Below are 14,509 nucleotides of genomic sequence, written 5' to 3'. Positions count from 1 at the left end.
CAGCAGTCCCAGATCAACCTTGGCTGAATGCAGGCTGAAGCAGTGTGTGATTTGATGTTTATTTTTGCAGAGGTTATGGATAACGACACATTTCTTGTGATGACAAGATTATACCAATAACACTTTTCCAACTGACACTGTCCACTATATCTATTTAAGAACATGGAGTTAGTCTACACAGCTGCCTCTTTAGAGACAGTGAATGGACCTATTGTTTGAGCAAATTCTCCTCAGTTCATTTATTTTAGCATATGTTGTTTGGGAAAACATTAACATATTAATTACTAGTTAATGAACTTAATTAGGTTACTTTGTAATTAAACTGTAAAGAATTGATGAGCCATACTAAGAAGAGTATTAATAAAAAGTTGGAGTCTTTCTACTTCTACTATTTCTGTATGATACAGTCAGCCTTTGCTGGGTTTCATAATATGCGGAATAACATACATGCATTTGCAAACAGGAAAAAAAAATTGTCACATTTATTCAATATCAAACATGAGTTGAATTTACATCAGCGTCCGACAATGGGCTCCTACAAAAGATTGAAATGAATATTAACAGTGTCGTATTCTCGCACACACTTTCATTCCATTAATTTTTTTATTTCATAATATTCCATAATTCATCTAATAAATTATTTAGTGTCAAATGCTGATATGTTTTTTTAAGACATTGCGTTGACACAAGATTCTTTACCCCTGACAATTACTGCCAAGCATTTTACACCAAAATAAATTACATATATGCCCAATTCACTCCAAATCTGTGCAAGACATAGCTTTTATGATGAAAATAAGTTTCCCCTTCACACATACATTGGCGAATTTGTTTTTTACTGTCAAAATTTATAACTGATGAAAGCAAACACACTGTTCACAAGTGGAAATGTGAATATTGGCTTTTTCATGTTCTCAAAGTTTCTACAATGGACAAAGTGTAAGAAGATTTCACACTTTCCCACAAACAAAGAAAAGTGCAACCCATTCCTAAAATGCTTTCTCTGAAAATTCAAATTTGGTTGCTATAACTCTTTTTTAACTGTCATTTTATTTTGCCTTTTCCCCCTCTTTTTTTCCACTTGTGTTACAGCAAAATATAATTTTCTTAGGCTGTCATCCTTACAACAGTTACATGTGCAATAGAGAAAATATAAGGCCTGAGTCAGGAATAGTGGTTCTTTTCTTTTTCCTCATTTCAGTTCAAATGAGGAGTTGTGGAATGACCCCATACGCCGCTGGGGTCGAGAACCTGTCTGCAGTCTATGCCAGTATGCCTCAGGACAGTTCTAAAGACTAGCACTGGCATGTTCCTGTTTGCTGTCTTTGCTGATGAGTACAGTAGAGTATATCATACAGAGTGGTGGCTGGCATGTGGACAGCACCGGCCTTCACACAATCCCGCCCCCCGTGTGCTTTTCTCACTTCTACCGTCCCATGGCAGAGCAGTTTAGAAATCAACTAAATGGGGGAGGGGGGGAGTGTGCGTGGGCTTTTGGAGCCAGAGTAAGTAAAAGTCTCTCCGTGCCTCTGGCTCCCTGCCTGTCGGGGGCGGCCAGCCCGGCCACGAGGGCTAAGCGCAGGGGAGAGAACGATGGGGAGTGGCCAGCACCTCACAGGCTGGTGATGAGCTGCATCTGTCCGTCCCTGGGTGGCTCGCCCTCTGGCTGATGGCAGCCCTCGGGGAGCCCGCTACCGACACAGCCTTCGCTGGTGCCCCGGCGGCTGATTTGGTAGTAAGAGAGTGGCTGGGTGCTGTCACCCAGGTCAGGCAGGCTCTTGTGGCACAGGTCGTCGGCCTCGCTCTGGGCGGAGGGGGAAGGCGAACTTTCGTCCGCCTTGTCCGCCGCAGCGGGTGTGTCTGAGGGCGACGGAGATGAGTCTCTCAGATTTGGCATGCTCGTGTACAGCGAGTCCCGGTTATTTGTTGAAGGTGTGCCTGCTTCCTCTTTGCCCTCCGCCCCTTCCTCTCGGTCGCTGTGGCACCCGAGGGGTTGGCGAGAGGCCTGCTTGGTTCCCAGGAGTGAGTGAGTCCGCTGGGGCAGAAGTGGAGCCTCAAGGGCATCCCGATGGTGTGGATGCAGGAGGAGCTCCAGCGCCAGGTGTTCACCGCTAGAGGCCGGGGCATCGGCCGCGGTCACGACGCCGTCAGCCTGACTTCCGCCAGCACCCAGGATGCCCGCAGCTCTGCCAACATGGGCATGTCGGACCGGCAGGCCACGATCCCGGCCCCGCTCTATGTCCCGCCCCCTCCCAGGTTCGGGATCGGCGGGGCCGCGGGAGGGCCCACGTGGCCTTAGATTGTTCTGCACAAGCTCGGAAATAATCATCTTCTCGAAGGCGGTGTCGTCCAGACCCAGGGTGCATTCAGCCGGGCAGCGCAGCGCCCCGCCCTCATAATCCTCGTCCTGTGACAGCGAGTAGCTGTTGTTGAAGTTGCCATTGAGGGGGAGTGTATCCATGGCGCTGATGTCCCGGCTGTTGGTCAGTGAGTGCTGGCCTGCAGTAAAGACATGCAGCAACACTCAGGACCAGAAAGGAATTCCAGCAAAAAGCAATATACACATTTAAAATAGAAACAAATAAAAAATAAGGATTACTGTTGAGGACATATGATTTTCTTCATTCCTTTCAACCCTGATGTCTGTGACTATTAAAATCATCGGTTGCACATTTTGCATCAAATCTGTTATTATACAAATTGAAAAGGGAACTTAGGAATGTCGTGTTTCTCTTACTATGCCCTTAACAGCATGTCAACGTAAATAAATAGCAGCCATTAAACCTTTAGAATGCAGACACATAATGTATTTACACATAAAAGCGAAGCTGCCACAAAAATGAGCATCAGCCATAAAAAACACACACGGCCGGAACAAGCCACACCCTCGTGAGCCGTCCGCAGAAGAGGTGAAAGCGCAGTCAGATTTAGCCCATGTCTGCCAGACAAACACGCGCAAACAAACATTCGCATACATCCGTTCATGCACGCACACGCGTACACACAAACAGGCAGGCAAGCAGGCGGGTGGGCAGGCGTGTGTGTGAGGTGCAACAACTCACTTTGCCACCACTCACATTATGTGTGTCTGCTCAGGCTAGCTGGCCTGAGAACTGCCCACGTGCCAAAAGAAAAGTGAAACAATGCCATTTTTTGGTTTTAATCACAGCAATGATAAACAAGTGAGAAACAACAAAAAGAAAGCTTTCAAACTCTAAGGCCCTGAATTCAGCCTATCCACTCATCAATACCACTATTATTTATTTCAATAATGATTTGCATATATATATATATATATATATATATATATATATATATATATATATATATATATATATATATATAAAATAACCACTTTTTTCAACTTTTTATTAAACATTTGAAAGTCTCAGTTTTATTTACTCTACTTTGTTTACTCTACTGAGTTCATAATGGGCCTCTTTCACAAAATGCATTTTCTGGAAAAAATTATACAATTGCGAAATATAAATAACAGATTTAAATCAAAATAACTTGTTCCCCCGTGTCCTGTAATAAATGATGTGAGAAGAGTACGATCAATAAACCACAAACTCATACGGAGCTTCAACGACCAGCCCCTTTCATTGTGCTAATTATTAGTTCCTCCCTCCATCACTCATCGCTTAGTTCATTTAATTAACGAGGAACGGCGCCGGATGGCTGAATTCAGGGTATGGCGTGTGTAAAGGTACAGCAGCAAGCGGTTGCAGCCTCTTTCTAACAGCTTCTTTTCCAGTCTGTGTGTGTGTGTGTGTGTGTGTGTGTGTGTGTGAGAGAGAGAGAGAGAGAGAGAGAGAGAGAGAGAGAGAGAGAGAGAGAGAGAGAGAGAACGTCAAGTAGCCTAATAACTGCACAGCAGTGAAAAAAAAAAGTCGAATATCAAACAAACAATAATCGATCATCATGTCCAAGTGATGGAGACAATAAGGGAAAATGAAAAGACGATATACAGAGCAGAAAGAAGGAAAGAATAAGAAATAGTAAAATGCGGGTTGACTGGACGGGACAGGCGAGCCGACAGGTCGAAGGAGACGTGCTGACTGCTGCTCCGTTACAAGCCGAGCAGAGGATGAGACTTAAGTCGCTCTAATTTAAATAGAAATGGGTGTGATATTGCAGCAAAGGGGAAGGGGGGACGAAAAAAATCTATCGGTGTTGTACGGTGACATGCCGCGGTCGAGATAGGAAACGTCCCTTTTGTAGACGGCGAGAAAAACTAAAAACAGACATCAAAAGGGTTTAGCTGGAGGAGTGGTTGGTTGGATGGGGAGCAGAAGGGAGTAGGGGCTGAAAAATAAAGCAGGGCAGGTCGGGGCGGCAAGCAGTGAAACATTGCTAATGCCAGCATTATTCGCATTTGTTTACACATCGGAAATCGTTAAAATCCGGACAGGTATCGTCTGGAGAATCAGACCAACATGCGGCCAGAATGCGAATGGACATGCACTTGAATTGCTGGTCTCGCTATTCGTGCACCGCGACATTCCACTCTGCGCTGCCAGTAAAGGTATTTTCGTTACGTGATTTCTTTTCTTATCCTCTCATTCTTAAATTGCACCGTCCATCCCATGCACAATTCTTAGCCACTTCCATAGGCGTGCGCGCACGCGGTGAAGGGCACCCCGCCATCACGAGCAGCGCTTCCGTCGTTGCGAGGCAAGGCTCGCGCGTGTTGCCACGTGCACCGTTTAAACCTTCACGTGCGTCTTAACACTCTCTGGCTTCCGGCAGTGAGCAAGCCTTAGCAGGAGGCTGAGACAAAGGGCAAAGGTTAGCCAATACATGGACTACTGGGCCTTGTCTTAGTGAAAGACCTTGAATAAAACATATGGTCAGTTTCTGTATTGTAAGGCTCTGGATCCTCTAAATGTTAACATACCATAAGTTGGGTTTGAGTCTTTAATGACGGGTTTCTTAAAACTTAAAATTATTATTTAACGTATTTAAAGATCAAAGCACTAGGCACATGTTTATTTTGCAACCTACTTTTAAATGACTTGAAACAACAGGAAATCAGTTTAATAGGATGTGAGTGACTCAGACATACTGAATGGAACTCTTCTCTGATTAGTGCCATCACAGCAGATCTGCTTGCCTCCTGCTAGCTTCTTTAACAGTGTAAGCCCCCTCATCTTCCTTCAACTCCTCTCTAAAAGTGTTGAACTATGAAATTGCTCATACCCCATACTGAGCTAACACAAGCGTTTGAGGATTATTATTCATTTCATTGGTGTCATGTTCGGCATAAAGCAGAGCATTTATTTGCGAGGTTTGGTCCCCTGGGTATTCCCCTCCTACCGCACGTACCCACAGGCCCAGATCCCGCCACCCGTTTTTTTGTACAGAGCGCACAGTAGTCAGCTCTGAGAAGGCCCACTGTCTGAAGCAAGAGCAGGAAATGGACTTCAGCGCTCATGTGGCGTGAGCATTACTGTCACCCTGAATTATTTTATTGTATGAACTCATCTGGAAAAAAGCTCACTTTTCTTTATCATCTGTTTATAAACATACTCCATGGGTCTGTATGCTGGTTATCTCCCCCCCCCCCCCCCCCCCTAAGTGTGCATTAAAAAATGAGGTGACTGACAGCAGTTATCATTTAGGAGTTTGATTTTCACAAAGGGAACAAACGGCCCTGTCCTTGAGAGTGGAATTCACGGGATATGCGTCGCCGTTTCCATCCGCGTTGCGATTAGCTCGCTCGTCCATGACAAGTGACGTGGTTGAAACTGCCTTAGGAAATGAACGCTGCTCCAGCCTGGGTTTTTTTCCTTCAGTTTTTTATTTTTTAGTTATTTATTTATTTATTTATTTTGGCGAATGCCTGTTTGCAATCTAAATGCAAAGAGCCGAGAGGAGTGTTCTTAATTATATGTATGCAGCATTCCGGATGTCGGGAAACGCACCAAACACAATCGCTATCTGTCAGGACTCGCAGAAATCCATTCCCCCTGTACCCCCTTTATTTTGCCCTTTATTTCTTCCTCTCCGTCATTCCATCACGCACTGCCTGCCAGACGCAACTGTCAGGTAGCATTGGTCGGGCTAATGTTCCGGGCCGACGAGAAGATGCCAGTTATAGCTATTTGTTCCTGTTTATTTTGATGGAAGTGCAAGTCAGACGCGGAAAACACCGACCGAGTGCCAATCACGCCGGGTCCGGTAAGTCCACAGGAACAATACGATGCGGGAAAAGACAAGTAACACCCCATCTGGCAATTAGCATGGCGTGTCGATTTCAACGTGTCTTTAAAAAGAACAAGAAGTTCCAAGCCCAGTTAAAAATCAGGACCGAGAAGCATAAAAGTGGCAAAAAAAAAAACGTAAAATAAAAAAATGTAAAGATGGGTATGAATGAAATATTACAGAACCATATATCAAATCCCAGATAAAACAATTGCTGCAGGAGATGTGAATGTGGAATGGAATCCAGAGAAGATTTTAAAACAACTCTAGAAAGACTCAAAAGATAAACTTCAAAGAAAGCAAACGCAGGACGATGAAGAAAAAAGGTAAAGGTGCAGTGGCATCTGAAGGGCTGTTAAAGCTCACATGCACAACAAAGAACTGTCAGGTAAACATCTTTTTGTTCCGGTCCCACACGAGCAAGAAGCACCGCAAACTCTTAACACCCCCATGTCCACACCCCACCCCAACCACACGCACGCAGGGCAGAAACAGGAGGGCTTGGGGCACCTGGCGAGTGGAAGACGGGCGGGGAAGGTGTGTTGCACACGACGGTCTCAGCGAGGAGGTTATTATAGGGGTTGTTAGTGTCGTGTGATCGAAGCAGGGGGTTAGTTAGGAGATAGTTGCCAGTCATTCCTGCAGGAAGACAAAAAGAGTAAAGTGGGAAGAGGAAAAAAAGAGATGAAACTCTTCATAATAATTTAAATTCCCCCCCCCACACACACACACAGACACACACACACACACAGACAGCACTTTCAAACAGGATTAAAGTGCAATTAAAAGTGATCACACACCAACATCTCTTTATGAAGCCGGATACAGTACGATTTCACCAGAATAAAACAAAGGACTATAAGAAAAAAAAAAAACACATGCATGCTTGCAAAAACACTGAGTGGAGTCAATACAAATTTCTTACATTCAGTCTTTGTTCTTTATAGAACACACCATAGACTGCAGTATAAACTAGATGGTAAAGTTTGTGAACAGACTGTAAGCTACTTTGCCAAAACAAAAGCATGCAAAACAAGAATATGGGGGTTGACTAGGTTGAAAATTTAAACCACATGATACGTTTGTTATCAGATTATCAAATACTTCATATTCCTGTGCCTTAGGCTTCACAACGTTATTCTGCGGAAGAATAATCTCTTCCCCTAGCCGAGTCTTCCATATATATAAAACAACCATTCCTATGGCTAAGATGTAAGGTTTCTGTAGAAAGACAGAGGGATGACAAAATGGACCTCAGGGCTTAAATGTGCTTTTGGTCAACAGCTGATCCAACAGTTTGCACAAATCTCCCAGTGTAGCCAGTTTCTCTATATAGCGTCAAACTCCAGTATGTTGTTCAGTGCACATCACAACATCAGACTGCAGGCAAGCACCTTTCAGTACAAAGGTGCCCTTTGGGCATGGTACACACTGGACACGTTCTGGACATCTTTAGAACGATGGAGTGATTACACAAACATTCCCGTTTGGAGGCCACTGACGACGGGACCCTAGAGAGCGTAAGCCTGTCCTTGTGGCTGGTTGGGCGGCAGCTCTGGTGGTGTAAGGTCCCGCGTGGGTCCGAATCGGCATTGCTTGCAGGGCCTGGCTGTTACTGGGGAGGCTGCCGAAAGCTCATCATCATCTTCTCATCAGCAGCACTCTTGTTCAGTCTAAATAATTGATCAGTCCATTTTTAAAATCTTGACAGGGGCTAGTGAGGTCTTTTTGAACCAGCGACTGGGCACAGTGTTCATCATGAATGTCAGAGAGATCTGATAAAGATTTTTTTCTCTGACTTTTGCTGACATGTTGTGCGTATTGATGTCTGAAGGTAAAATAAAATTTTAAAAAAGAACTTTACTCTTTAAAATCTTATGAGAAGAGTCTTTTACTCTACGGCCATAAAAGTGGGAGTTATATGAAAGAGTCAGCCAGGAGGCAATAGCTTAGTCTATGACACAAAATGTTGTGTAATCTAAGACATAAAGGTATGAAATTTCAGATTATCAGATAACAAAACCATATCAAGACTGTTAAATAGCCTTGGAATGTGAAAGCCTCTGGGTAAGTTGCATCATTTAAACAATAACTGACCAATCGCTGACCACCACAAAACAAACAAAACAAAAAGTATTTATTTATGTACTGTTAGAAATGTTAACAGCTAGTCCTGTTCAGACCTTTGCACACACCCATCACATGACTGTTGTGGGGTGCGGTGTAGAGGACCCACCTTGGTTGAGCGTGGTGGTGCTGTTGATGTCTCCCGAGATGAAGGACGACTCTGACTGCTTCCTCACCGTGTCGTTCCACATCCTCCTAATTCGGCTCTGTGGCAGCACACGCACGCACACGCACACACACACACACACACACACACACACACACGCACGCACGCACGCACGCACGCACGCACACACACACACACACACACAGACACACACACACACCCACCACCGTTAGCCACACACACACACACATGCTAATAATCTGCTGTGTGGCAGAAGGTAACATCTATCATTCCGATCTTCTGCCATCCTCCTAGTTTTCCCTCAGGGAATATGAGTGAGCCGCTATGCTAACTACGCACAAAGAATTACAAAAATTCATATTCATATTTATGGCAGACATCCAGAGCATTGCACTACCTTATTAAGGTCTGTGGTAACAAGTAATTGCGATCAGTACTACTTTGCTGAAAAGCAATAACAATATTTGCTTTTATAGTGTCATTATAGAGGACTGGAAGACATTAATAATGTACAGTAATGTGGAACGTGCTGGGACACATTTAGAGAAATCCAAATTTGAAATGAAACTTTATTACACTATTTTATAATGCTCTGTCGGATAATTAACTGTAGTAAAAAACACTACAGGTATGATGAGGGTTCACACAGATGATAGTGACATTCCAAAGGGTCTGGCTGGCTAAGCACCTCATTAAGAGCAGTTAATTTGTCCATGCCATACAATCTATTCAACTTGCTACTGTTTTACTGCTTTTTGCCAATTTTGTAAGTTATATTCCTGACCTCAAAGAATCCCATTCAAATACCAGACAGATAATTTAGTGTTTATTACAAATAAGCTTGTTTCAGTCAGAGAGTGTCCAGTCAGGTGTGATCTGGAGGGGAGATGATATATAATCTGCACTAAATGGTTCCCCAATTATGTGAATTCCAAGCTAAATCACCGAACCTTCGTGTGGAGAGCCTAATGTGGAGCTTTCTTCCAAAATGAAGAGCGATAATGAATTAATAAATAGCCATGACTTTTGGAATGCATTTCCACAGATATCTGTGAAACACACAGGCTTCATGCAAAAAGTATTTTCTTGACTGGAAAAACCTCTCTCATTTTTCAGTTGCCTAAGATTTCAGGTTGTGTGAAGCCCTCTCTGGGTGTTTCTAAGGCTCCTGAGTCATAAACATGAAGCTGTGGGCTTGACTATAATCACGTTGGTTTGTTGTTGTTCTTTTCTTTCCCTCCCTGCACACTGTCATGCCCTCAGCAGTGAAGCAATGCCAATGCTGGAGCATTCTGCACACCAGCTCCGAGTCTCAGGCCTCCCGTGCCATTTCGCTCATATGTGCACCTATACCGGTATTACACTGGCAGCTTTGCTTTATTAAATCAGGCCCAAAGCCTCTTATTGAGGCAAAAAATAACTCCATCAACACAAAGAGTGGTTACTTTGTGTCAAATACAGCAGTATTTGTCAAAGAAAAACAAAAAAGATGAAGGAAGAAACCCCCAGCAATTTCTGTGTGTGTGTGTGTGTGTGTGTGCGGGACCCCCTTTTTTTTACATGAACCAGATTGCAATATATGTGCTATATGTGCTAAGTGCTTCACCTGGGTAGCAGAGGAGTATCTCGCCGTGGAACGGGACGTGGACGTTTTGCCCGCACTGTGTGTGCCCTCAGAGGGCAGACCACCGCAGCACTGGGATTGACGAAAGCACTTGATGTATTCTTTACGCACCTGTGAACACACACACACACACACACACACACACCATTTCAGCGCACAGTAGCCTCCAGGTGAAGGTATCCATCTCATATGACTGCTGTGTCATTCGACGTGAAGACAGCTATTCGCTATCAGGACAGCATGGGATGTTATAAGCAAGCAGTTTGGACTGATGAAACAAGACTCAGCGCTCCAGTTATGGCGGGCACTCATCATAATGGCCAGTAATACTGACAGACTACTGAATATGACTGTTATTTTGTGGTTGATGGTGTTCCTTTGTTTTTTGCCCCTGTTGGAGAACAGAGTAAATGGACATCTGTGAAGGCATGCTGGCCATCACACACGTTTGCTTCCTGAACAGTTACCACAGAGCTCTTCTTTTAAACTGCCACACAATCTGAGCCCAGCATCGAAAAGACTCATTTCACCCTCGAGAGAGCACAGTTAATGGAGCAGACAAGCAAACACTTGTTTTGACATTACTGATGAATTGAAACATTAAACAGGGGAACGGATAACAGTGAATAATGGTGATGTAAAGTTTCCCCCTAGACGGAGCTCATCTAATTTACACATCACCAGTGGCAAGACACTAGTCACAGTTTCGTCAAGATTGTTTTTTTATATTGTGTCAATTACATTTATAAGCATATATCAAAGTTTAGCTTTGTGAATGTAAACACATAAAACTGTCTGTAAAAGTAAAAACATACTCGCACACTAATTAGAGTGAGTTTCCAATCATTATATGTGAATGACTCTTTAATAGTCTCCAGCGCCAAATGTTACTTTCCTAATCATAACAACTAATCATGAGGCATAAGCTCGTGTAATTAAAACTTAATTATATTTAAAAAATAAACAAAGCCAGAAAAACATCAGCACTTCAACGATCATTTAAAGATGTTCTATGCCACATAAGCAGTTCTTGTTGGGTTCTGTCACACTGAGCTGTTGGCCCCTCTCTCCAATCCTGCGCCTCTATCCAAGCCTAGCCCCAAAGGTCCTCCCTTAGCCTACCAACTATGTGTTACCAGTGCATGTGCAACATGACTGACAGATGGAGTACTGCCTCCTTGCAACATGACTGACAGATGGAGTACTGCCTCCTTGCAGAGAAGCTTCCTGAATGGTTAATACAACTATGACCATATTCAAAATGTAGCTTTTACTGAGAGTGTCTCTACTTTTTTTCTCAGAGCATCTGATGCTTCGATATCTATCAGGACGTCAAGGCAGTTTAGCCCGACCTTTTCTTTTAAAAAAAGAATACTGCTAACATCAGTAATCAGGCCGTCTTCCCGAATACGTGCGGAGAACAGGAGCACTCAGGGAGGTGAAGTTTTCTGTAGTAAGGGAACACATGTTTACCTTCTTTTGCAGGAGACAATGGAAGATGAAGATGAACATTCCTTGCAAGGTGTTGAAGGTGGTGAAGAGGTAGGCCATCACTATAGATGAGTCATTCAGAAAGAACAACCCAAACGACCATGTCAGGCCAAGAAGACACAGCAGGGAAAATGCGCCCAGCACCCAGGACCTGACAGCCAGGAGAAAGGTCAGGTCACACATATCGTCATAGATACACATCGCCATATAATACTGCAGCAAGCAAAATGCAAATATTTATTATGTTGATTCAATAGAAATTTAAATGAAACTTCTTCCTTCAGTACATGGAAATATGCAAATATGGGGAGAAAAATTCACCAGCAGGAGGAATGAAAGCAGAAATGTATCACCAGAAATTGCCAAGATTTGGACCTAGTTCTGCAAGGATGCGTCTCCATATTTTAGCAGAATAATACAACAGCTAAATGCCACATAAATAACACAGCTGCAAATCCTCTTGGAATATGGCACTCAGAAATTTGATAAGAATGTCTGTAGAGCTCCAGCGAGAGATGACAGCATTTCACTTCCCTCTCACGGGGTCTTGGAAGAGTGTATATGTTGCACATTTTCTGCCCCTCTCAAGAGATTCCAGGAACTCTCCGCATATATCGAATGACATTTTTGCTAGACAGCGCGGACAGTGGTGGGCCACGGCTACATGACACGGAGGGTTTTGCTTTTGTCTGTCTCTGGTTACTCGCTACGGCAAGCCTGAAAGTGCTCGTGAACATGCGTCCTATAAAATGTCTCAATTTTATTGTGTGCAGTAGGTCAGTGACAGTTCGAAAATATGTTCACGCTTTTCAAGGGCAATGTTTACAAGAGGCTGAGCTCACTACAAGGCCGTCTGCGCAAGGTTCGAGCAGCCGACCAGTTTTACCACGTAGCCCAAAAGGTTAATAGCTTTTCTAACAACACCCATAAACTCCAATGAGCCCCTTCTGAACACTTATTGCCACACTTGCGACCTTTAGCCTGTCCTCAGCCTTAGACCCAGGACATTATCTTGCACACTTTTGACATGAATTATACTCCCATTTCCATAAAAATAATTTGTGTTAATATAAAGTAATTGTCACATTGTAATAATTACAATTTGAGACATTTGGCATAAAGTGTGACCATACTGAATGGTGTGAACAAAAGCAATTATGGTGGCGTTTAAGTGCCCTGGGACCAAATGGAAACGGAGCCCAAACGTGTCTTGGAACAAACAGGCAGAATGACTTCTTCTCCAAGCCAGCGGAATGAAACCTCACGCGCCGGCGGAGTGGCCCTACCTGATGCTCTCCAGGCGGCTGGAGTCGGGCTTCACGGAGGTGGAGTGCTTCAGCATCTTGTACATGGTCACGACCAGGAAGACCAGATTGAGCTGTCAAAACATTCAGAGCGCAGTGAGCAGGACCACACAGCTCTTCTCAATTTCCCAGAATCCACATTTGCGTTTAATCACTCGGATGACATGTTTATCAAAGGCAACAGGCATGCTGCATACTTGGAGACCTGCTACTTTTTACACAAGGGTGTTTTCCCAGGCACAGGCTTGGAAAAGAGGTGGAGGTCTGCTCTGCCCTACGTCCCAACTGGGATTTGAACTCACAACCCATGTGATTACTCCCCTATTACTTCAAGCACTGGGCCATGTTGCACTACAAACGGTTTATGTTGGCTCTGGCACATCATGTTCTGAAACAAAAAAGTTTTCAATAATTCAGTTCATGCAAAGCGATTGCTAGCGTTGCTGTGTCAGAGTGCTACAATGGATCACATTGTTGGAAACTCCCAAAAAATGTGGCCATGTTTCTCAACTGGGAAGATGAGAAATTCGCTTAACATAAGCAATGATCAAATATCCTAATACTGTCCTTTATGTTTGATATGTTCATAAACCCCTCATTTGATTAATACAATGTGGGGCCGAGTTTTAAATCCTCAGCTGATCCACAACGTTGTTTTGGTATATGTAATAGGATCCATGGATACACCTAAAATAAACCCACTTTGCTTGCCAACAGCTAGAATGATCACTGTTAGTTCACACAAATGATTAGCTACAGCCTACAGTGCTACTGGTTGGTCTTCATTTGAAGTGTAGGAACTGTCTGAGATGGAGTGGAGGAATCTGTATGTGGCCAAGAGCTTGCATTCTTCCTCCCTGTACGGAATATGGCAATGTGCAGTAAAGCACACTCGAAGCAGAACAGAGCTACCAGGTCATGCCTCTAAAACTCCAGCACCAATTAAAAACCCAATACCTCCATCAAGGTAACTGAAAACATAGTTAACAGTTCATCGCATGCATAGGAGAAGAAAGAAAGAAAGAAAGAAAGAAAGAAAGAAAGAAAGAAAGAAAGAAAGAAAAAGAAAGAAATGAATGATAAAAAGAAAAAGGATGAAGAAAGAGAAAAAAACAATGTTTGAGCTATTCAGAAAATCTGGAACATTTACATGCAAATAAGCGGGATCTTTATAAGAGACTGAGAATGGAGTGAAAGGAGGAATCTGTCAGTTTGGTTCCTGGCCAAGTGCAATCTCCCCTGAAAAAGTTCTTCTATAAAACAGGGGAAAAAATCAATATCCTGATCTAAATGTTATTAAAAGGCACGCTCTTCATAATCTGCCATCTAATTCTTGGTGGGGCCAAAAGTAAATGGAAAAAACCCTTGCTAACAGCAACCATTTTTATGGCAGAAGAAGGAAAACCCCGTAATTAAAACAAGGGGGTTATCGGAAATAATATCACAGTGGCCGAAAGTTATGAAAGCAGCTCTGAACAGAACAATCTGGAGCTGATCTGCAACACCAGTACCCTTCTGTCTCTTTGGAACAGGCACAAAGGGAAAACATAGACAGAGCAAATGCAGTCTGAAGCGAAGAACTGAAGCCTGCCTGAAAGCCAGCTTGGAAAAGCACAACAACCCGTCCGC

General features: G+C 43.6%; 1 protein-coding gene across 11 annotated transcripts in view; it reads right to left on the bottom strand.

Annotated features, from left to right (window-relative positions):
• Nucleotides 1-466: 466 nt before the first annotated feature.
• LOC113589092 (adhesion G protein-coupled receptor L2-like) overlaps nt 467-14,509 on the bottom strand; it is a 94,070-nt gene continuing 80,027 nt past the window's right edge. For 4 of the 11 annotated variants that reach the window (XM_035536570.1, XM_035536572.1, XM_035536571.1 and 1 more), the window contains 6 exons: nt 12,863-12,954; nt 11,559-11,727; nt 10,068-10,196; nt 8,444-8,540; nt 6,718-6,846; nt 467-2,499 (listed from right to left, as the gene is read on the bottom strand). In XM_035536570.1, coding sequence (XP_035392463.1) covers nt 1,613-2,499; nt 6,718-6,846; nt 8,444-8,540; nt 10,068-10,196; nt 11,559-11,727; nt 12,863-12,954 — 1,503 coding nt within the window. In that variant the 3' untranslated portion in view covers nt 467-1,612. Of the gene's footprint in view, nt 2,500-3,062; nt 3,114-6,717; nt 6,847-6,999; nt 7,881-8,443; nt 8,541-10,067; nt 10,197-11,558; nt 11,728-12,862; nt 12,955-14,509 lie in introns of those variants that run through there. The other 7 variants (XM_035536574.1, XM_035536575.1, XM_035536577.1 and 4 more) reach the window with 4 other exon arrangements.

Source organism: Electrophorus electricus, chromosome 19, assembly GCF_013358815.1.
Source record: "Electrophorus electricus isolate fEleEle1 chromosome 19, fEleEle1.pri, whole genome shotgun sequence".
In the NCBI taxonomy this organism is placed as follows: domain Eukaryota; kingdom Metazoa; phylum Chordata; class Actinopteri; order Gymnotiformes; family Gymnotidae; genus Electrophorus; species Electrophorus electricus.
This window is presented reverse-complemented; position numbering and strand designations above follow the sequence as displayed.